This window comes from Phocoena phocoena, chromosome 1, assembly GCF_963924675.1.
Source record: "Phocoena phocoena chromosome 1, mPhoPho1.1, whole genome shotgun sequence".
NCBI lineage: Eukaryota > Metazoa > Chordata > Mammalia > Artiodactyla > Phocoenidae > Phocoena > Phocoena phocoena.
The window spans coordinates 55,797,318-55,820,648 of record NC_089219.1 but is presented as its reverse complement, the minus strand read 5'-3'; the positions used below and the strand labels follow the sequence as shown (position 1 = coordinate 55,820,648).

Genomic DNA, 23,331 nt, shown 5'->3' with positions numbered 1-23,331 from the left:
TTGTATGAATGAAGAGAACTCTCCATTTTGGATTTCCCTCAGCAGTCAGAGGAGTTGGCCATGGCCTTGTCCATCTTTTTCTGCCCCAGTGTCAGATTTTCTGTGTCTGCTCAGCTGGTAGGGCTGGTTCACCTCTTACTTTCTGCCTGCTCGGGGCAACCGATCCTGGAGGAGTCCTCCCCACCTTGCTCTGTTCTTCCCTTGAAGAGCAGGCTCCTCAGCCTGGGGGCAGCATGAATTCTGGCCTCTTTGTCAGCTGAGAGCCTCAGGCTTCTACTCTCACGTGGGAAGGTGCGGGGACAGTCCTGCAGCTGTGGTTTATGGTGCATGTGGACTCTGTGGATACGTGGCTCTTTCTGTCTGAGAGAGAGATGCCAAAGGCCACAGTCAAATTTTCAGTCATTTCTGTGAGTTTTGTGGAAGATGGGCTGTATAGAATCACTTGAAAGTTGTAAAATGTTGATTTTTACCTTTAAAGTAACTTCTTATCCATCCTTTCCATTTTAATTGCTGCTTCTTGAGTTAGGTCATTCATTTGCTGTTTCTGCATCCAACAAGCATGTATTAAGCACCTGTTCTATGCCAGGCGCTGGGGATTTCGTGATGAGCAAGGCACTGAGGCCTCTGCCCTCACAAACCTCACGGCATTGCCCAGGCTGCTGCCTTAGGCGCCCGCTTGTCTCTTGGCCTCTCTCATTTCAGTCCATCTTCTGTGGGGCTTTCTTCCAGTGGGATCTTGCCTCACATCAGTTTGGCTCAGTCTTTCCTCTGCCTTCTGTGTATGGTCCAGACTCCATAGCCTGATATTTATTTATCCTAGTCCCAACTCCCTTCCCCAACACTTTACCCTTCCCTGCCACATCCCCTGGCAGTGGCAGCAACTTCTTCCTCCTTGGTACTCCTTTGACACCTTATCTGAGACACTCATGTTCAAGAAAAACTTATCTGTGAGGCACAATGCCTTGGGCTCATCATGTTATTAGGGGTCCACAGAAGTGTTTTAATTTTATTAAAATCAGGGAAAAAAATAATCCAGCTTGGATTATATTCATCTTTATACCAACATAGTTGTAAAATATAACTTTAATATTTTTTTTTATGGAGGAAAGGAAAACTGTGTGGGGTCCATGGAAGTCACAGTGTAGCCCTATTTATGAGATGTTCCCCCTGGATTTAACTGATTGGCTACAGACAGGGAATTCACAGCAGGCAGGGACTGTGCCTGAGAACCCCTTGTGTTCCAGAGCCTGGCCCAGGACCTGGCATGCCCTAGGCTCTGCAAATAGAGCTCACTGACAGATATCTGAGTTTAACGGCAGCTCCTTTTTGGGAGGTTTTATATGTTCCTTCTCCATGCCGTGGTGGTTTTTCATCAGCACATGGGCATGTCAAGGGAGAGAGACCCAGGTACCCTCTGAGTCTGTAGCCTAGAGCTGGCCTGGATCAGCTTGGCTCAGTCACTTTCACACATTCCAGAACTCATTATGTTTCTCTTACAGATGACAGAGGAAAGTAGTAGTGGAGGAAACAGGCTTGTGGTCTTAGGTGACCTAGCCTCTAGGAACCTCAGTTTTCCTCATCTATAAAATGGAAACAGTGAAACATACCTTGTACAGTTGCTGTAAGCATTAAATAGCATAATGTATATGAAGCATTTATTAGTTCAGGGCACTGCAGCTGATGCTTGTAGTAGTGTTTGTATATTTCTTCTGTTTTAAAACTTTGTTCATTGTAAGATAAAAAGTGTCAGTAACAGCCATCTGAGAATTAGGAAACACTGCTACATTAACGGTATGTCTTGACTGTATGATGAAACTAGATTTCAGAAATGTTAAACTGTGAAATAGGTCTTGGATTCAAGGCAGGCTGGCGTTACTAACAGTGGAGGGAGTTGCTGGGAGTTGTCTAGCATCTAGTTCTAGACAGCAGTGTTTTCCTATCTAGGAAGATGGAGTGGAAATTACTTTGTGATTTTAAGGAAGTCACTTTATCTCCCTGAGTCATAGATGAGGTTCTGGCAGTATGCTCTTCACAGAGTGCTTGTAAGAATGAAAAGAAAAGGACCTTATAAACAGTGAAGCGCTACACAGATGAAAGGTTTGTTTGTTTACTTCTCAGGGAAGTTTAACCTCTGGCACTGATCGCTCTGGGTAGAACCAGGATGCCTCTCCCACGCATGCCAGGGTCCCCTTTCCCACAGTTAACATGCATCTTCCTGCCTTACAGGTTCTATTTCACCAACTGGCACGGGACCAATGATAACGAGCAGTCAGTATGGCGACATTCTCCAAAGAAGCAGAAGAATAGCTACGAGAAAAAAAAAGTTCCAGATGCAACCCCTCTCCTTGACGCCAGCTCATTGGAGTATCTGTTTGCTCAGGTAAGATGTTGGGCCCGGGAGAGCCTGGAGTTCGTGGGGTGGGTTAGACATGGTAGGGGTCAGATTCCCTGGCGCAGCCGACCATGGTGGCAGCTAAGATGCTTTATGGCCTGTTCCATGGGTAGTTCTCACCAACCCTGGACTTGCCCCAGGTGAGGAGGGGGAAGGCAGTTCAGCATCCAACCGGCTGTTTATCCCACTTGTGGGCTTTTTGGGCTTTACTTCTTCCCCATTCCTTTCTTTTTCCCCCCTCCTACCATTTCAGTTTGTGTCTACAGTGCCTCCTGTGCAGAGAGCAGAGGGGAGCTATAAGTGAGGGAAGGTGTAGTTCAGCAGGGCTAATCACGAAGGTACTTCTCAGCAGTCACAGAGAGGAAGGAGGTGGCCACTCTGAGTCACAGTGGTGGCAGGGTAGAACAATAAGACACTAGAAGAAAGCCAGAAAGAGAGGTTAAGTCACCTAAATTACATTACCCTGAGATAACTAACATTTTTGTATATGTGCTTCCTGATTTTATCATGCAGATATGTATTATGCACTATGTAGTTTTTGAAGATATGTTATTGTTCTGAGTGTCTGTGTACTTTTTGCTAAGGCGCTGCAGAAACTGCGGTGAACAAGACAGACATGGTCTCTGCAAGCACCAGACATATAATCGAGTTGGACAAACAAAACAAGCAGATAAAATGATACATAGATAATACACAAGAAATTGGGAAAAGTGCTATGAAGAAAAAGGCCTTTGTCATAGAGCATATGGGGAGGGAGGTTTGAATGGGGAGACCTAATTTAAATAGCGTGATCAGAGAAGATCCCTCTAAAGAGGTGGCATTTATACTGAACTTTGAAGAATAAAAAAGTGTCTGCAATTCTAAGGGAGGAGTAGAGCAAAGCTTTTCAGAAGCAGCACTGCTGACACTTTGGGCTGGTTAATTCTTTGTTGTAAGGGATTGTGGAATATTTATCCACACCCCTGGCCTCCTCTCCTTAGATGCCAGTAGCACCAGTGTAGTGGCAGTAGAGTTGGAGAAAAATGGGTGATTCTGAGATTAATTTTGGAGATGGATTTGTTATGATTTGCTTATGAGTTGGATGTGGAAGGTGAGGATATTTGAAGAATCAAAGAGAATTTTGAGATTTATTTTGGGCAGTGTTTGGTAGATAACGGAGTGATTCCCTGCATAGGGAGACTGGGAGCAGCAGGCTGGAGAAGGGGTGGGAATTGGGAGCTCTCTTTTGGAGACACCTGTGAGATACACAAGTGGAGATTCGGCTAGGAAATCGAGCGTGAGACTGGAATCCAGAGGAGAAGTCAGCCTTTATTTAACTAATCCTTGTTTCTGAACGCGTTTGGTTTTTCTTGATTTTTTTCCCCTGTTATGCTATCACTGTTACAAAACAGCCTCATACATACGTCTAATATGTGTTCTGTTTATTATTTCCTTAGGATGTACTTTTACATGTGTGGGTTATGTGTCACAGTTGTATTCTCTTGTACAGCTTTAGTTGTTGATTGCACACTATCCACGTTCCTTAATATACCTGAGGACTGGCCTCAGAGACAGTAGAGAAATGGGACAGGGCACAGCCCTGGGCAGATACTGTGTGGAAAAAATAAGTGAACTGGCCATTTTCAGATTGGTCTTTTTGAATTCAGTCTCCCAGTTTTACATATATTCATTTCTTTTTTTTTTTTTTTTAAACATCTTTATTGGGGTATAATTGCTTTACAATGGTGTGTTAGTTACTGCTTTATAACAAAGTGAATCAGTTATACATATGTTCCCATATGTCTTCCCTCTTGCGTCTCCCTCCCTCCCACTCTCCCTATCCCACCCCTCCTATATTCATTTCTGAGATTGATTCTTTTACTTTTTTGGGAGAGGAAGTGTAAAAAAAAAGAGTGCACCATACTTCAAGAGTAAGTATTACATTAGAACCTGACTTTTCAGAGCTTCAGGAATGAGTTACTTGAGGTAGTTGTACAGTGATATTGACAGAAAATCACAGCCAGACAAAATGGTTTCAGATTTTGTTCTCCTCTTCGCACATTGCTGGTGGAGATGATTGTTGTTGGTCCTTGGTAGTTTGTAGAAGTGGTCAGTGTCCTTTTCTTACTGAGAGAAACAAGAAGTCCTATCTTGGGGAAAAGGGGGAACTGCAGCAGTTAGAACCCTCCGTCCAAAACCCACTAAACTAAAGTTGCTTCAGGGAAAGTGAGTGTCTTCCTTATATAGGAATACCACCCCCATACTTCATGTCTGCCTCTTTTTGAGCTGGTGAAAGGCTAACGAGGTCCCAATCCTAAGAGCTGTGTACACTTCCAGTCGGTGAGCTTTAAAGACTGAGTTTGACTGTAGCACAGTGTTGCAGAGCTGTAGCCCTGCAGTCACGTCTGGTCTGACCCTCTACCCCACCACTCACTAGGTCCCCAGCTCCCACAGTATTCTTTCTACTTGACTTTGGTTTTGGTAACTACTTGATGTTATATATTTTTGTTTGTTTGTTCTTCTTTCTTTCCTGGAAATCTCCGTAAGGTCAGCGATGTGGTTTGGTTAACTGCTGTATCCCTAGCACCTAGAATAACATCTGGCCCGTAATTGGTTCTTGTTAATCAATGATTACCAAGTGAGTGAATGAAGTTATTTAACCTTTTGGTGCCTTAGATTTCTCAGCTGTTAGGCAGAGATGATGATGTTAGCATCCCCCTCATAGGGCTGTTGTAAAGAATAAGTGAAATAGTAAATGAGAGGAACCTCGCACAGTGCCTGGCACTCAGTTTAGGGCTTAATAAAGGGGACCTAGCAGCCCTCATTGGCTCGTGGAATGTGGCGTGCCTCAGTGAGTGAGGGGGTGTATTTTGGTGATGCATTCCACTACCGGAAACTTGAACAGCAGATGTTGAAAAAACTTACGTGTGGTAATGATGCAGTGTAGAATCTGGATTCCTTCTCCTTTCTGTAAATCTACATCAGAAGGGCGTGTGGTGCTCTGTCATTTATACACCGGTTTGTTGTGGAGTTAACAAATAATCAAACTCCAGACAGCTGTCACGTCCCATGCCCTGGTGCAGCCCAAGCCTAGTACATGCTGCTTTTCATCATCACTTACATGGGAAGCCCCACAGAAGGGCTTCATGTGTTCATACTGTTCACCAGCACCCAGCATAGTGCACAGTGAGTATTTATTAAACGAATGAATTAACCTGGGGAGACCTTTCCCAAGCCCCTTCATGCCCAGCTGTTGAGAAAGAACTTTGGTGCCAGAGAAACTCTAAATCTCGTTAGTCTCACTGCTGTACTGCTTATTGGGTAGCACCTCCCTGTGTGTGGAACCTTCCTCTCAAGATCAGAAACATGAGTGGACTCTTGAAACTTAAGTGGTGGTTCATTTCTTCTCACCTCTGCTCCAAAGGGACAGTATGATTTGGTCAAATGCCTGGCTCCCATTCGAGACCCCAAGACGGAGCAGGATGGGCATGATATTGAGAACGAGTGTCTGGGAATGGCCGTCCTGGCCATCTCCCACTATGCCATGATGAAGAAGATGCAGTTGCCAGAACTTCCCAAGGACATCAGGTAAGCCTTCCTGCTGGCTAAAGAATTGATTGTGGGGATGGTGTTATTTTTGTATGTTTTCATACATCTCGGGATTTTTTTTTTTTTTTGTGGTACGTGGGCCTCTCACTGCTGTGGCCTCTCCCGTTGCGGAGCACAGGCTCTGGACGCGCAGGCTCAGCGGCCATGGCTCATGGGCCCAGCCACTCTGCGGCATGTGGGATCCTCCCGAACCGGGGCACGAACCCGCGTCCCCTGCATCAGCAGGCGGACTCTCAACCGCTGCGCCACCAGGGAAGCCCCTCATATATCTCAGTTTAACTACTGCCAGCTTTTGGCTGACTACTGCTCTCTGCAGAGTGCAACTCATCTTTAGAATATTTATGAAAGGTAGCACAATTATAACTGTGTCCTGATTTTGAATGTTGGCTGATGACCTCAGAAATTTGTACTAGGGTGACAGTTCTGAGCTGGGGTGCCAGTCAAATTAGTGGCCTGCATGCCCTCCCCCTTCCTCTCTGCCCATGCTGGGCATTGCCATCTATCACTGAACTTTTTCCTTTTGTGCTGGATCTGTCCTAAAATCCTTCTCAGTATAGTTCTACAGGCAGGTGCTTTCATTCCCAGCCAGAACTAGTTCACTAGAGAGCCATTACTTCTGATGTGAAGCACAATCAACTGTTACCTTAAGAAAACTGTATTTACTTAAAATTATCATTTGTGATCAAGTCTTTGTGAAGGAATATTCAATCTGCATAACTCCCACCCATCTATGAAATATAATTTTTATTTTATTTTATTTTTTTTGACCGCACTGTGCCACATGCGGGATCTTAGTTCCCCCACCAGGGATCAAACCTGTGCCCCCAGCAGTGGAAGTGCAGACTCTTAACCACTGGACCACCAGGGACGTCTGGAAATATAATTTTTAAATCAGTGAGCTATTGTGATTGTCATAAGACAGTCTCATTTTAAAGAGGGAATTATTTATAGTGGTGTTATTTGTGATAGGTGGCATGGATCTTCTCATAAGGTTACTTCTTGTATCTCCTTGCCCTTGACCAGAGTCTGGAGCAGATCACAAGTTGCTCCTCAGAAATGGAGGGACTGATAAGACATATGCTGTTCTGCTACTTTCTCTGTTTTCTGTGGCTTTTGCTCTGGGCACCTCCTCTTTATTTTTTCATGAGGCTGAAGTAAAAAATGATAACTCTCCTCTGATTTTCCTCTCTATTACATTAATCTAAAAAATTACAATATTTGTTGGGGATAAATTTCAAACTCCACAGTTTTCCACGGTTGTGAAACCATCTGTGCGGCAGGGATTTCCCTGTGCCAGGTGCTTTTTCAGGCCTGGGAGTAACAGGCTGACGGGTCTCCCCACTTTGACCCCCAGTGGACTTGTTCTCTTTTTCTTTGGTGTACATACTCTTCTTAAAGCTGGCTCCTTTTCTAGCAGTATATCCATTTGCTGAGATTCTGTTAGTCATAGATACTCTCTCATTAGCACCTGGATGGGTAACTAATCTTTCAGTTTACTTGTTGATCCATTTACTATATCTGAGACATTTGCACATGGCAAACACTAAATCTTTTGTATTTAATCAGCTTTTATGGGTTTTTCCCATTTCTTATAAAAGTAGTTTTTGATCTTTATAGAAAGACTGTAAAATAGGTAGGCAAGTAGAGCATGCAAAACATCTTCCATCACTCTTGACACCTTCCAGACGGCTTTCTAACTGATGCTGAATCTTAGTAACTGTGTTTATGTGAGCACCAGTGTGCACGGGAACAGTGACACTAGCAAACAAAAACACAGATAAGTGCATTTTGCTGCCTGCCTTTGTGACCCAGAAAATCTGATGATTCCTGTAGGAATTTCCCATTTCAGTAAAATCTGTGGAACATGTACTTTTCTCTTTTCTTTCAGTCCCTGTTCACCCCAATCTCCTTACGATTATCATCCTCAGAGTTTTACTCCACCTAAGACCCTCTGGGAGTAGACCCTTCTTTCTCATTTGGCAACACAGGGAAGGAAGATTTATAGACTTAGGTTTGTTTCTGCACTATTCTGCTAACCTATACATGAAAAAGAGACTTTTTTGTTTTACTTTCAGCTACAAGCGATATATTCCAGAAACATTGAATAAGTCCATCAGACAGAGGAACCTTCTCACCAGGATGCGGATAAATAATGTTTTCAAGGATTTCCTAAAGGAGTTTAACAACAAGACCATTTGTGACAGCAGTGTGTCCACACATGACCTGAAGGTGAAATACCTGGCTACCTTGGAAACTTTGACAAAACATTATGGTGCTGAAATATTTGAGACTTCCATGCTACTGATTTCATCAGAAAATGAGATGAATCGGTTCCATCCGAATGATAATGGAAACATTCTCTGCTATGAAGTGATGGTGACTGGAAATCTTGGAATCCAGTGGAGGCAGAAACCAAATGTAAGTGCTGACAGGTGGCTGATCAGAACAGAGCCTCCTGTGTCACATGGTGTGTTCCGTGTATTCTGTTGGGATTATCTCTTTGCATGTTCATCACCCCTGTCAGCTGAGTTTATTTCATGGGCTAGAGACCATGTATAATTCATCTTTTATTGTATCCATGTAGCAGTAGATCTAAAATAAATATTTATTGAGTTCTGTAGGGAAACAGAAATATAATAACAACATACACAATATGTAATAATATAGTAATAACAGCAGACATGTACCAAGTGCTTACCATGTACCAAGTACTTTTCTAAGCATTTTACATGTATTAACTCAATTATTCCTTAAAACAAATCTATGAGAGATACTACCATGTTTCCTTAAAACAAATCTATGAGAGATAGTACCATTTTCCCTATTTTATAGATGAACACAGAGGCACAGACAAGTTAAGAAGCTTGCCCAAGGTCATAGCTAACTAATAGTGATTATGCCAAGAATTGAATTTAGCCCTCTGGTTCTGTGAAATAGAGTAATTTTTCTTGCAATTTGGAGCTTCTTTTTGAAGTGTTTGTTGGATGAGGCAATAGAGCAGAGTGGTCCAAAAGCATGGGTTTTAAATCTAAATAGATGTGGTTCACATCCTAGCTCCACTGTTTATACTCACATGGCCTTGGGAGGGTTACTTCACATATATCAGCCACATATTATTCATCTATAAAATGGCGATACTTAGTGTATTACCTCATAGTGTTGAGAGAACTGAACGTCGTTTAGCACAGAGCTTGGCATATGATAAATGTTCAACAGATTATTATAGCTGCTATTACCATCATCATTATTATTGTAAATAATAATAATATTGAAGTAAAGGTGAGATTTACTTTCTACTCCTATTTTATTTTCATGCTAAAATAACAGTGCCAAACACTTCTCAAGTGTTTCTGTGTAGTGTGGGTACTGTGTTAATAAGAACTTACCTACTGCTCCAAGAACCTTGTGAAGATGTAAGATCTCTGATTATGGATGAGGAAATGGAGGCGCAAAGAGATGACCTAACTAAGTAACTGGCAGAAGCAGGATCTTATCCCAGATTTCTAGTCTCCAAGACTTTGCTACACAAAATACGTAAGCTTGTGCAGACATTTATGACTCCCTAGGTTATCCAAGCATGGGATTCATACCTTCTCTTGAAAATTCCAACTTGAATATGGCTATAAAGTCAAGACAATCAGTGATAGATTGTAAAAGGAGAAAGCCTATGTTCAAATGGGGGGACCTGATTGTAGATGCATGTTAGTGAGCAGTTATTTCCGTTCCTGAGTTTGCTTGCACGTTATAGATTGTGTAAAGAGTTTAGTTAGTGTGTTCATTAAGATCTCTTCCAGGTGTAGGATCCCAGGCATCCCTGATGGGACCAATAGGCCCATGGGGACCCAAATAGGCTCATGGGTGCTAACTCTCCCAGTTCCTCTGTCAATCCAGGCACGCTGGCTTTCTCCTCCTCAGCTTCAGGCCTTCTGTTGGTTTGCCAGGAGAAAATGAGAAATACCAACAGAAAATGAGAAAGCTGACTTCACTTTTATGTATCTTATCAGGTTGTTCCTGTTGAAAAGGAAAAAAATAAACTGAAACGGAAAAAACTGGAAAATAAACACAAGAAGGATGAGGAGAAAAATAAAATCCGGGAAGAGTGGAACAATTTTTCTTACTTCCCTGAGATCACTCACATTGTAATCAAGGAGTCTGTGGTCAGCATTAATAAGCAGGACAACAAAAAAATGGTAAGTTTGCTTCAGAAGTGGTTCGGCCTGGGTCTGGTGTTGGGAGGGAGACTTTGCTGAGGACACTTATGCAGCATGTGTTCTTCAGGGTTCCTGTCCCAAAGAGAAAATCTTATGATCATCTTATTTAAGCCAGAAAGTCCCTATTGCTGACATTGACATTACCAATGTCTGTTTTTAAGTTACTTGGGTACATTCTAGTGCCTTTCTTTGGTCTTCAAATGTGTATCTGCTTCAGGATTTGCTGTCTTCCCAAAGATATTTCAGCATCAATATTTAGTTCACAAAAGTTAGTGGATTTGAAGATCCACATCACTGAGTGTCAGCATTTTCTCCCAAGGGCTCCTGCACAGCCTCTCTGCTGAGTTGTGTGGGTCATCTGGAATGAGGTTGGTGGGAAGCCCCACTTTGCACTTGAGCAGACTGTCCAGCCGGTGGCTCTGGCCACAATGACAGTCCTCATCATGGTGTCAAGCACAGCCAAGTGACTCTCGGACAGAGGAAGGGGTGTTCAGCCTCTCTTCCTCTTTTGTTGGTATCACTTGAGGACGTGATCTAGACAGGCAGGGGAAGTGGGAGTCCTGCCAGAATAAACATGTTTGTGTTGGGGAAGTCACAGCTGACGTCACATGGGGAGGACAGGTGGGTGAGACACGGTGCTCCTCCATGCAATGAAGGTAGTCATCTAGGGAAGTACCATGTTTTGCCTAAAAATTTGCAAATACTTTGTCAAAATCATAACACTCAGTACTGGGAAAGAATCTGGTGATATGGTTTAGGACAGATGGTCATTCTTTTACATCTAGAGTAACTAGTCTTTTTGATATACCATTTTGGAAAGCAATTTGGTAAACATGTGTTAAAAGCCTTGAAACTATCTATATAATCCCTCCATAGGAAGTGAGGACCTGTCTTCTAGAAACAATGAGAGATGCAGGCAGTGGTCTATGAATGAGAATGTTTATCCCAGCAGTATTTACAATGTCAAAATACTGAAACTAACCTGCATATATGATAATAGGAAAAACGAGAGAATAAAACACAACTCATCTGAGTAGTAGAATATTATGTAAATGAATTGCTGAACTAAAAAAAATCCGGAAAAATGCTTCGTAAATAGAAGAAAGCAGAATATAAAACTATTGGTAGAATGGAACCAATTTTGTTAAAAAATTTTATGCATATACATACACATGCTCTTAGAAAAATAATCAGATATTAACAACTATTTGTTTATGATGGGATTATGAGTGATTTTAATTTTTAATTCTCCCCATCCTCCCCATTTTTTTAAACAATAAAGATACATTGATTTCATTAGAAAACTGTAGTAAAAACGTGAAGGAAGTAGAAGAGCCCATATAGATGTTAGTGGAGAGATGGAAAATGGTGGGAGGGAGAAAATAAAAATAAATGCTATTTATTCAGCATATTATAGATCTTAAGTCATGTTATATGATGTGTCTGCAGTATCTTATTTAGTCCTTACAAAGACCTTAAGATATCAGGATTTTGGCTCCACTTCCAGGGGGGAATCTGAGACTTAGGGAGAGGTGTAGGAGCTTGCACAGGGCAGCTCCAGCCTGCACTGCTTTGGTTTCCACGGTGTTCTCTTCCCCAGGGACACTGTAGTGAGGGAGAGGTTGGCCCATTTGTGGTCTGGCTGTCCAACATGGCCAAACCCTGGAGATGCGTGGCAGGGGAGGAGGAACTGCAGCCAGCTGATGCGAGCTTTGTGAGCCTGCCCCATCTGTCCTGGCTGACAGAGTCAAGTCTGGCACCCAGATGGGGCACCTGTCGTCTAAGTCAGTGCTCACCCTGGCACAGGGGCTGGCACCTCTGTGCCCGGCTACAGTGCTGTGCAGAGAGCAGGGGGAAGGCAAGAAGAAATCGATACCTGATCTCCTCGTTACCTTGTTTTCCTTTACAAATACTAGCCCTGCTGTGTGCCAGGTATTTCCTACCTTAAAGCTTTACGAATACCAACTCTTTTCATTTTCATATTGACCCTATGAGGTGGGTATATTGTTATTCCCATTTTACAGAGGAGGAAACTGAGGCACAAAGAAGTTAAGTAACTTGTCCAAGGTCATATAGCTATTACATTAAATTACTTGAAATTGCCAATATTTGACAATTTTTGATGAATAAAAATGATGATTATATATGCTTAAATGTAATAGCAAGTAGAGATATGGAGATTTGAACCCAGATAAGCTGGCTCCTGAACCTGTGGGTTAACACTATGTGATGCTTTTTCTTACTTATCTCACTCCTCCATCCCTTCCCAGCCATGGCATTTCCAAGCAGTACTTTGGTTGCTGGTCTTTCAGGAGAGCATGATGCTGCCATGTTATCAGATCATATCTTGATTTATCTCTTCTCTCTGCATCTTCTTGACATCTCCCCTTTCTATTCAGACTTCCGCTTTCAGAGAACTTAAGTGCTTACGTACTTTTGTTTGTATGTGACTGCGTGAAGGGCTGCCCAAGCCATACCGTCTTGAGTTTGCTCTTTGGGGCTCTGCAGGGAGATGCCTGCCAGGTCACACCCAAAAGGAAGCACACTTAGCACAGGGCCTCATTCCTGAATCGCCATCCCTATGGTAGCCCTCCCTGCCCTCCCTTGGCCTCCTTGTCTCACAACCCCAAAGCACCCTTCCTTTGGCATCATAGCTAACTCGCATTAAGCCCCTTACCTCCATTCTGTCTGGTTGCGTATATCCACCCCTCCCCCCTTCACTGGTCTTCTTGTCTCTGTCTACTTTTCTCTGCCACCAGCCTCTTCTTTCTCCAGTGCTAAGGAAAGAGTCATATACTCAAGTGTCATTTTACCCTTCTCTGAAGGCTCAGGTGTTTGTTAATATTCTTGTGAGACAAAGCTCTAAATCATGGCTTTACAAACCTTCCTTCATCAGATGTTCCTGGTTGACCCCGCAGCTCCTCTCACATGGTCATCTCTGCTCAGGGTTGTAAGATCAAGACAAAACCCCACCTGTCTTCACCTCCAGGCGTTTTTCTTCCTTCCATGGAAACTCCCTCCCTCCTCTTCTTTTACCTTTGCCTCTCCCACTTTGAGTAAGACTCTCTGCCTTCTCCAGACCCTCAAAGGTTCCTGGATTTAATCTAGAAACCTTATCATTGTGTCTGGGACCGTTCCTGGACTAAAATCCAGGAGTTTCACCTTCTAGACCAACACTGGTTGAGATGAAACACCTGTGCCTCTGTTTCTTTTTCTGTAACTAGGAATAATGTGTAGTGCCAGGACCAGGGTGCCATCTGCACACTATGTTCCCCCCCACCTCTACTTTTATACCTCTGCCACCTTGATTCAGGCCTCCTCTTCCATCTGGACCGGGGGGCAGCTTCTCCACAGTCTCCTGCCTGCCACAGCTGCCCGTGCGCCCCCCCACACACTGTTTCTCAATCTGATAAAAGTTTTGAGGTAAGAGATGAAAGAGTGTGGTGAACAGAGTTATATGTAACTGCAAGGGGTGCAGTTACTATCGACAAAAAGAGCTTCCCGGGCTTCCCTGGTGGCACAGTGGTTGAGAATCTGCCCGCCAATGCAGGAGACACGGGTTCGAGCCCTGGTCTGGGAAGATCCCACATGCCACGGAGCAGCTAGGCCCGTGAGCCACAACTACTGAGCCTGCGCGTCTGGAGCCTATGCTCCGCAACAAGAGAGGCTGCGATAGTGAGAGGCCCGTGCACCATGATGAAGAGTGGCCCCCGCTTGCCACAGCTAGATAGAAAAAGCCCTTGCACAGAAACGAAGACCCAAGACAGCCAAAAAAATAAATAAACAAATGTGGGGTTTAAAAAAAAAAGAGCTTCCCTTTGGGGTTGTACATTCTTCATTGTGTTGAATATCTTCTCACTCTTTACCTCCCCAGAGAGTCAGCTGCTTAAGATGGCAGGCACGTGATGTAACCATGGGCATTTCTACTCTCTCGCCAGGAACTGAAGCTCTCTTCCCACGAGGAGGCCTTGTCCTTTGTGTCCCTCGTGGACGGCTACTTCCGGCTCACAGCAGATGCCCATCATTACCTCTGCACCGACGTGGCTCCCCCGTTGATCGTCCACAACATACAGAATGGCTGTCACGGTCCAATCTGGTTGGTTCAAAAACATTTTCAGTTGCCTTTGGTGTGAAAAGAACCCACGTGTTAGTGATGGGGAGTGTGTCCTTCTCAGGCATGGGCATCATCAGGCATTTACGCTGAATACTTACTTGGTGCCCTTTTCCATCCCTGCTGTCCTGGTCAGGCCTTCCTGTCATTTCTTACCTTGGTCCTTGCAGCAGCCCCTCACTTCTTCTCCCTTCCTTGGGTGTCCTGATAGTTGAACCCCTCACTTCTCCACAGCTGACCAAGAAGTGCTACACTTCCTAGCTCCTTACTGTGCCAGACGCTCTGGGTGATTCAAGAAAGACAGGGCACAGGTCTCGACAGCAGACGGTGTAGTACCAGAATCCCGAGTCAGCGTGTCCTCCAGTGCCAGAAGGCCCAGTGAAGGTGACCAAGCCTTAGAGTTGGGAGGGGCTTTGCTGGGTATCTCGTCCCACCTGCATCTCAAACACCTCTGGTGATGGGGTACTTAGTGCTTCACTTGGCAGCAAGTAGCTTATAGCTCTGACAGTTACAGACATGTGTACCTTCCTCATAGGGAGCTGAAGTCTGCCTCCCTGTAACTCTGTCTACTCATCTGAGTTCCGCCTTTTGAAGCAACAGGGATTCAGTTTGCTTCCTCTTGCGTGTGACCATCCTTCAGGCACAGGAAAACAGCTGCTGTGTTTCTTTGGAGTCTCTCTTCCAGACCGAAATGTATCTGTGGAAGCATCTCGTCAGCCACCTTTCACATGAAGCGGTTCCCACCTTCTTCCTGATCCCAGTTGCCTTGTGGACAGGCAGTTTGTCAGTGGTGTGGTCCCTGGCCTGAAGAGGGTCACAGACTCACAGGGAGACAGACACACCAAGGAATTGCAGAGCAAGGGTTGAGCTTTATAATAAAGCATGTCCCTCAAATATGCCAACTATAGTTAGGCTTCAGGGCCTTGGCACTTGCTTTTCCCCTTGGTCTAGGAAACCCTCCCTCCAGAATTTCAGCAGTCACCACTTCCTTCAGGTGTCACTCAGATACCACCTAACTGGTAAAGTCTTCCCCAAGCACCTTATATAAAACAACGACACCTCTTCCCCCTCTGCCCCCCGCACTCCCTGACTCCTTCACTCTGCTCTATTTGTCTTCAGTGGCGTTTATTACCTCCTGACATATTAAGTTTATGTACGTGTCCGTTTGTTTCTTGTCTGCCTACCCTCGCTGCCCAACCACCAGGGAGCCATTGGTCTCTGCCATTCTCTAACATGTGCTGACCACACAGCCCTCTTTTACCAACACTCAGTGAGCAGAACTCACTGGGTGTAGTAACCTCATATGTGGGTTTATTTAGCAGCTGTTTGCTCATTGCCCTCTGTGTGCCGTACTCGTTAGTCCTGGGGACACGGGAGTACAGGATGGGCAGGCTCTCTCCTCACAGCTTTCTGATCCTTGATTTCTTTATTCAGTGTTTATTATTCAGTTGTTCACTTATTTATTGAAAACTGTGAGCCAGGCATGCTCTGGTTATTGGGGATGCAGCAATAAACAGAACAACTCCAAGTCCATGCTATCCTGAGGCTTCTGTTCTAGTTGTGCTGCCTGGGATGGGGGGAGAGACCCCTACCACTGCATCACGGGCAGCTCAGCATCCTCAGCCTTGGGGGGAGCTCTTCTGGCTAGAGTGGAAGCGGCGTGTGTGGGGAAGTCAGGGACAAGCATATGAGACAAGCTCTCTGTCTCATATCAGAGACGACGGTAGGACCCAGGACAGGTACTGTGAGCGGCTGTCAGACTTGAGGCAGCTCAAGGAAGTGGACATCCCATGGGGTTTAGAGTGCTTCTGTTTGGGGTGAGCTTTCTCTCTTTGCCTCTCTCCCTGTAGCACAGAATATGCCATCAATAAGTTGCGGCAAGAAGGAAGCGAGGAGGGAATGTACGTGCTGCGGTGGAGCTGCACCGACTTCGACAACATCCTCATGACCGTCACTTGCTTTGAAAAGTCTGAGGTCAGTCAAGACAGTGGCTGGGGCCAACCCATGTGGCCACAGGGTGTCAGTGCAACCTCTCATCCAGGAGGACCACCCTTGGGGGATGGGGGTAGAAAAGCCTGGGGCTCTGAGAAAATCCCCGGCTGTTCTGACAGGGACAGCCTGCGCCTCAAAAGGAGCCCCTTCCCAGGCAGCCATACCCCATACCCTTTCATCCTTATGGCCCTTTCTTTCTTCCTGCAAGGGACCCATGGCAGGGGTCCCTGTGCTCTGGAAGGTGGAACACGACCAGAAAACCAGCTCACACAAAACACTTGGTGCCAGGACCATCACAGACCCAGAGCTGTGTCTGGGCATTCACTGGTACAGACTAGCACCAATGAGGCCTGTTGGCAACCTGGCCTAACACAGTTGTCCCCAAATGGTAGGTGCAGACATTTTAACAGACAAATTACTGACATGTGTTTTGACAAGATGTCTGTTAGTGACTCAGGTGTGGTTGGAAGCTGGGAATGATGTGAGAGAAATCCTGAAGCCAAATTGCAAACTTGACCTCACTAGACCACAGTGCTTTGTTATTCATGTAATTTTTTAAAACACAAGAAATGGACTATTTTTTTTAATTAATCAGTCAGTTTATTTATTTATTTATTTTGGCTGCATTGGGTCTATCGCTGCTGCGTGCGGACCCTCTCCAGTTGTGGTGAGCGGGGGCTGTTCTTCGCTGCGGTGCGCGGGCTTCTCATTGTGGTGGCTTCTCATATTGTGGAGCACAGGCTCTAGGCGTGCGGGCTTCAGTAGTTGTGGCACGTGGAATCAGTAGCTGTGGCTCGCGGGTTGTAGAGCACAGGCTCAGTAGTTGTGGCACACGGGCCTAGTTGCTCTGCAGCATGTGGGATCTTCCCAGACCAGGGATCGAACCTGTGTCACCTGCATTGGCAGGTGGGTTCCTAACCACTGCACCACCAGGGAAGTCCTGGGCTATTTTAAAAGACAGGAGTTTTACAGAATGAGTCCAAAGAAATACAGTAGTGTTGTGTGGGTTCACCATGAACTAGGAGAATTGGGGCAGGGGAGGGGCTGCAAGATGAGAGTCAGCATTGTTAGCATATTGCAGACCTCAGATGCTGGAAGGAAAAGTACTAGAGAATCTCTGGGGCTGGACTCAGTCAAGAGTGGAAGAGGAAATGGCAGAAGGAACTCAGTGCTGCCAAGAGTCATAGGTGAAGTCTGTAGGGGCCACTGCTCGCCTGGGGTGCTCCTGTACAGCTCAGCCTTGTGGCTGATAACGGGTGCAGTGGCTCAGCACTTGGCAGGCCTGTTGCCTTGGCAGGATCCCTTTCTTCTGCCTTCCGTCAGTCTTTGGAGGAAATTTAATATTTTTATCACAGATGTGAGCATGAGACGGCCCAACCACCTTTTGAGGTGGAATTGACCTGTGCTGTACCGAGAATGTCAGTGATTCAGTAACATAGTCTACCTGGTATCAGATTACCTGGGGAAAACAGGAACCATAGATAGGATTACTCCTACTATTTATTTTAGCTCACCAGACACTGTGCTAAGCTCTTTTCCTGTATATTCTCATTTAAGCCTTACACTAGCCCCATGAGATAAGGTTGTATTATCCCCATTGAACAGATGAAGAAACTGAAGCATTAAGATTTTAAATATCTTGTCCTAGTTTACAGCATGAGTAGATCTTTCTGGCCCTCATTCTTTTTTTTTTGCGGTACGCGGGCCTCTCACTGTTGTGGCCTCTCCTGTTGCAGAGCACAGGCTCAGCGGCCATGGCTCACGGGCCTAGCCGCTCCACGGCATGTGGGATCTTCCCGGACCGGGGCACGAACCTGTGTCCCCTGCATCGGCAGGCAAACTCTCAACCACTGCGCCACCAGGGAAGCCCCTGGCCTTCATTCTTAACCACTAAAATACTAAAATAGTTCCCTTTGTACAGAAGTTGTCATGAAGGAAAACTTCTGCTTATACTTCCTCTATGGGGCACCATACAGCTCAGAAACCAGACCAGACAGCTGTCTGCCACCTCCCAGGAGGTTCTTGGAAGAGCTCAGTTTGAGGGAGTTCCTGGATAAATTTTTCTGTAGTACTTATTATTTCATGCATAATATGTGCTAACCTTTATAAAAGTGTTTACTAAAGTTTTTACACGGGCCCTGCCATATAATCTTAGCAGCAGTCCTATGAGGTTGGTGTTTTCATGAAGTTCATCTTAAGTGCCAAAATGAAGTGATTCTCTTGTAGAAATCACTGCTGTCAGGTTGTCTCCTTGGTGTTAACTCCCTTTTATCAGTGCCTTCTCCTGGATCTCCTTTATTAGTTATTATTTCATTTACTTATAATAAGCTTTTTTATTAGGGAATAATTTTAGTTTTACAGAAACATTACAGAGATAGTACAGAGTTTCTGTATGCCCTCTACCCAGCTTCTCCTGTTGTTAACATCATACATACCCATGAGAGATTTGCTTGAGCCCTTTTTAAAACAAATCCTTTCTGATTATTTTCTTGAATGGCAGTTGCTGGGTGTCCAGAAGCAGTTCAAGAACTTTCAGATTGAGGTGCAGAAGGGCCGCTACAGCCTGCATGGCTCAGACCGAAGCTTCCCCAGCCTTGGAGACCTCATGAGCCACCTGAAGAAGCAGATCCTGCGCACGGACAACATCAGCTTTGTGCTGAAGCGCTGCTGCCAGCCCAAGCCCCGAGGTCAGTCTCTTCAAGCCAGAGCCAGGCTGCATCCCCTCGTGATGCTCTGAGACCCAGATCAAACAAAAGATGCTGGGTGCTTTGAAGAAAGTGGTCTTCCCCCCCAGTTTCTAGGTGTTTTTCATTAAGTTTTGTTACAAGTCTGTCTCTGACGCACATCCCACTCCTCAGGTGTCAGCATTTTCTATAGAAAAGACATACACCTTTTCTCAGTATCTTAATTAAGCTGCCGAAAGAGGCATGTTTAGGATTAGTAAGCAGAAATTTACTTCTTTCTTCCTTTTGATAAAATGTCTTAATTTCCCTGTTTATCTGTTTATCTGTCTGAGAGATGATCCTGGCACATCTTCTGTGGGCCAAGAACTATGTTAGGTGCATAGAGTCAGAAATGCATGAGACTCAGTCTCTGCGCCCCAAGGGTTTCTAGCCTAATACAGAAAATGTTACAGGTAAATGAGGCCACTGTAACGTGTGATGGGTGTTTAAATCAACATGCGCACACACATACATCTTAGACCCTGGGGTTGCAGAGAAGGAGATGGTCAAGATCCCTGAGTCACATAGCGTGGAAGGCTACACAGAGGAGGTGGATCTTGAGCCAAATGTTGGACAGTGAACAGGAGGTTGCCAGTTAGATAAGGGCATTCCCAGCACGCATGTGCAGGGCAAAGCAGCAGGCCAAAGCAGGGGCTGCAGAAAGGTTCTAGAGGACTAATGTGTTCAGTGAAGTTAGAAAGAAGGGAGAGGGGAGACTGAGAGAGCAGAGATTTGGGACCATGGGAGGCCTTGGATGCCATGCCAAGGAGCTGGGACTTTATCATGCAGGCAGTGGGGAGCCATGGGTGGATCACAGAGTAAATTGGATAGGAGAGGTGAGGAACTTGGCGAGGAACTTGGCTGCTCTTTTTTTTTTAATTGAAGTATAGTTGATTTATGGTGTTGTGTTAGTTTCTGGTGTACAGCAAAATGATTCTCATATATATATACACACACACACACACACGTACATATATATATTTTCAGATTCTTTTCCATTATAGTTTATTACAAGAGATTGAGTATAGTTCCCTGTGATATACAGTAGGACCTTATTTATCTATTTTGTATGTAGTAGTTTGTATTTGCTAATCCCAAACTTAATTTATCCCTCCCTGCACTCCCTTTCCTTTTTGGTAACCATAAGTTTGTTTTCTACGTCTGTGAGTCTGTTTCTGTTTTGTAAATAAGTTCATTTGTATCATTTTTATAGATTCCGTATATAAGTGGTATCATATGATTTTTCTCTTTCTCTGTCTGACTTCACTTAGTATGATAATCTCTAAGTTCATCCACATTGCTGCAAATGGCATTATTTCTTTCTTTGTTTATGGCTGAGTAATATTCCATTGTGTATGTGTGTGTATGTATTGTGTGTGTGTATATATCACATCTTCTTTATTCCCCTGTCAATGGACATTTAGGTTGCTTCCATTTCTTGGCTATTGTAAATAGTGCTGCTGTGAACATTGGGGGTGTGTGTATCTTTTCAGATTAGAGTTCTCTCTGGATATGTGCCAGGAGTGGGATTGCTGGATCATATGATAACTCTGTTTTTGGATTTTTAAGGAATCTTCATACTGTTTTCCATAGTGGCTGCAGCATTTACATTCCCACCAACAGTGTAGGAGGGTTCCCTTTTTTTCACACTTTCTCCAGCATTTGTTATTTGTATTATTACTTTCTGAAGATAGCCATTCTGACTGGTGTGAAGTGATACCTCATTGTAGTTTGATTTGCATTTCTCTAATAATTAATGATGTTGAGCATCTCTTAATGTGCTTATTGGCCACCTGTGTGTCTTCTTTGGAGAAATGTCTATTTCGGTCTTTTGCCTATTTTTTGATTGGGTTTTCTGTTGTTGTTACTGAGTGGTAAGAGCTGTTTATATATATTTTGGAAATTGAGCCCTTGTTGGTTGCATCATTTGCAAATATTTTCTCCCAGTCTGTAGGTTGTATTTTCATTTTGTTTATGGTTTCATTTGCTGTACAAAAGCTTATAGGTTTGATTAGGTCCTATTTGTTTATTTTTGTTTTTATTTCTATTGCCTTGGTTGACCTAAGAAAACATTGGTATGATTTATGTCAGAGAATGTTTTGCCCATGTTCTCTTCTAGGAGTTTTATGGTGTTGTGTCTTATATTTAAGTCATTAAGCCATTTTGAGTTTATTTTTATGTATGGTGTGAGGGAGTGTTTTAACTTCATTGATTTATATGTGGCTGTCCAGCTTTCCCAACACCACTTTCCCAACACCAAGAGACTGTCTTTTCCCCAGTGTATATTCTTGCCTCCTTTGTCAGAGATTAATTGTCCATAGGTGTCTGGGTTTACATCTGGGTTGTTTATTCTGTTCCATTGATCCATATGTCTGTTTTTGTGCCAGTACTGTGCTGTTTTGATTACTGTAGCTTTGTAGTATTGTCTGAAGTATGAGAGGGTTATGCCTCCACCTTCTTCTTTTTCCTCAGGATTGCTTTAGCAATTCTGGGTCTTTTGTGGTTCCATATAAATTTTAGGATTATTTGTTCTAGTTCTGTGAAAAATGTCATGGGTAATTTCATAGGGATTGCATTGAATCTGTAGATTGTTTTGGGTAGTATGGCCATTTTAGCAATATTAATTCTTCCAATCCAAGAGCATGAGCTATCTTTCCATTTTTTTGAATCATCTTCAGTTTCCTTTATCAATGTTTTATAGTTCTCAGTGTGTAAGTCTTTCACCTCCTTGTTCAGGTTTATTCCTAAGTATTTTTTTTAATGTGATTTTAAACGGGATTGTTTTTTAACTTTCCCTTTCTGATATTTCATTGTTAGTGTAAAGAAGTGCAACCAATTTCTGTATATTTATCTTGTATACTGCTACCTTGCTGAATTTGTTTATCAGTTCTAGTAGTTTTTGTATGGAGTCTTTCAGGTTTTCTGCATATAATGACAGTTTTACCTCTTACCTTCCAAGTTGGATACATTTTATTTCTTTTTCTTGTCTGATTGCTGTGGTTAGGACTTCCAGTACTATGTTGAATAGAAGTGGTGAGAGTGGGCATCCTTGTCTTTTTCCAGATTTTAGCAAGAAGGTGTTCAGCTTTTCACCATTGAGTATTATATTGGCTGTGGGTCTGTCATAAGTAGCTTTTATTATGCTGAGATATGTTCCCTCTGTACCCATTTTGGTAAGAGTTTTTATCATGAATGGAGATTGAATTTTATCAGATGCTTTTTCCGTGTCTGTGGAGATGATCATGTGGTTTTTGTCTTTTCTTTTGTTAATGTGGTGTATCACATAGATTGATTTGTGTTTGTCGAACCATTCTTGTCACCCTGGGATGAGTCCAACTTGATCATAGGGTGTGATCCTTTTTATGTGTTGCTGGATTACATTTGCTAGTATTTTGTTGAGGATTTTTGCATCTATATTCATCAAAGGTAATGGCCTGTAATTTCTTTTTTGGTGGTGTCTTTGTCTGGTTTTGGTATCAGGGTGATGGTGGCTTCATAGAATGACTTTGGGAGTGTTCCCTCCTCTTCAGTCTTTCGGAAGAGTTTGAGAAGGATCAGTATAAGTTCTTCTTTGTATGTTTGGTAGAATTCCCCAGTGATTGGCTGCTCTTTTTTAAGCCCCACCAACAGTGTCATTGATGTCCGGCAGGTGGATTCATCACCTCTTAGAATGTGAGAACTGGAAGGACACGTAGGGGTCACCTGATCAAGAGTCCCGTCTTATAGAAGAGAAAACTGAGGCCTGGAGAAGTGAAGTGGGCCTCATTGAAGGCCAAGGTCAAAGGGGTTTGAGTGCCAGGTCTTCTCCGAGTGTCAGATCCCTTGAATACTGGCGGGTTTTTTTGATGTTTCTCTGCCACAAGCTACTGCCCTCCATATGTCAGGTCCTTCCCTTAGAAGGAGTCAGGCCTCAAGGAAAGGGCAGCACAGTTGTTCCTGAGGCCGTAGCAAGTGTGGTCGAAGATACTCTGAGCAGTCTGTCTTATTACAGAATGCATCTGTGAGTCTTTATGACAGGGGTGGGCAGAAGAAGCAACACCAGCACAAAAAGGGGCCTGGGTGCTTGATGTTTGAATCACTTTTTGGTCTCCCAGTAAGACACTGTCACTGAACCTGGTGAAAGAGGAAAGACTCTGTGTTCTTGTTGCTCAGATAGGGTTTCCTGCCAGCCTTGTGGAGTAACTGCAGCCTTTGTTTTTGTGCTTGAAGATATTCTGCAAAGGTAAAAACACATCTGCCACTTGGCTGTGAGACCTCGGAGTGCACTATAACCTTAGAGCCCAACAGCCCCAATTACTCACATAATCTATCCTT

At 44.0% G+C, this 23,331-nt stretch overlaps 1 protein-coding gene across 1 annotated transcript in view; it reads left to right on the top strand.

Annotated features, from left to right (window-relative positions):
- The window catches only part of JAK1 (Janus kinase 1), a 138,676-nt gene that overhangs the window by 95,634 nt on the left and 19,711 nt on the right, over positions 1 to 23,331 (top strand). Inside the window, exons 5-11 of the mRNA XM_065877253.1 lie at positions 2,227 to 2,380; positions 5,796 to 5,959; positions 8,056 to 8,398; positions 9,985 to 10,170; positions 14,130 to 14,287; positions 16,153 to 16,276; positions 18,795 to 18,981. Of these exons, the coding sequence (XP_065733325.1) occupies positions 2,227 to 2,380; positions 5,796 to 5,959; positions 8,056 to 8,398; positions 9,985 to 10,170; positions 14,130 to 14,287; positions 16,153 to 16,276; positions 18,795 to 18,981 (1,316 nt within the window). The remainder of the gene's footprint in view (positions 1 to 2,226; positions 2,381 to 5,795; positions 5,960 to 8,055; positions 8,399 to 9,984; positions 10,171 to 14,129; positions 14,288 to 16,152; positions 16,277 to 18,794; positions 18,982 to 23,331) is intronic.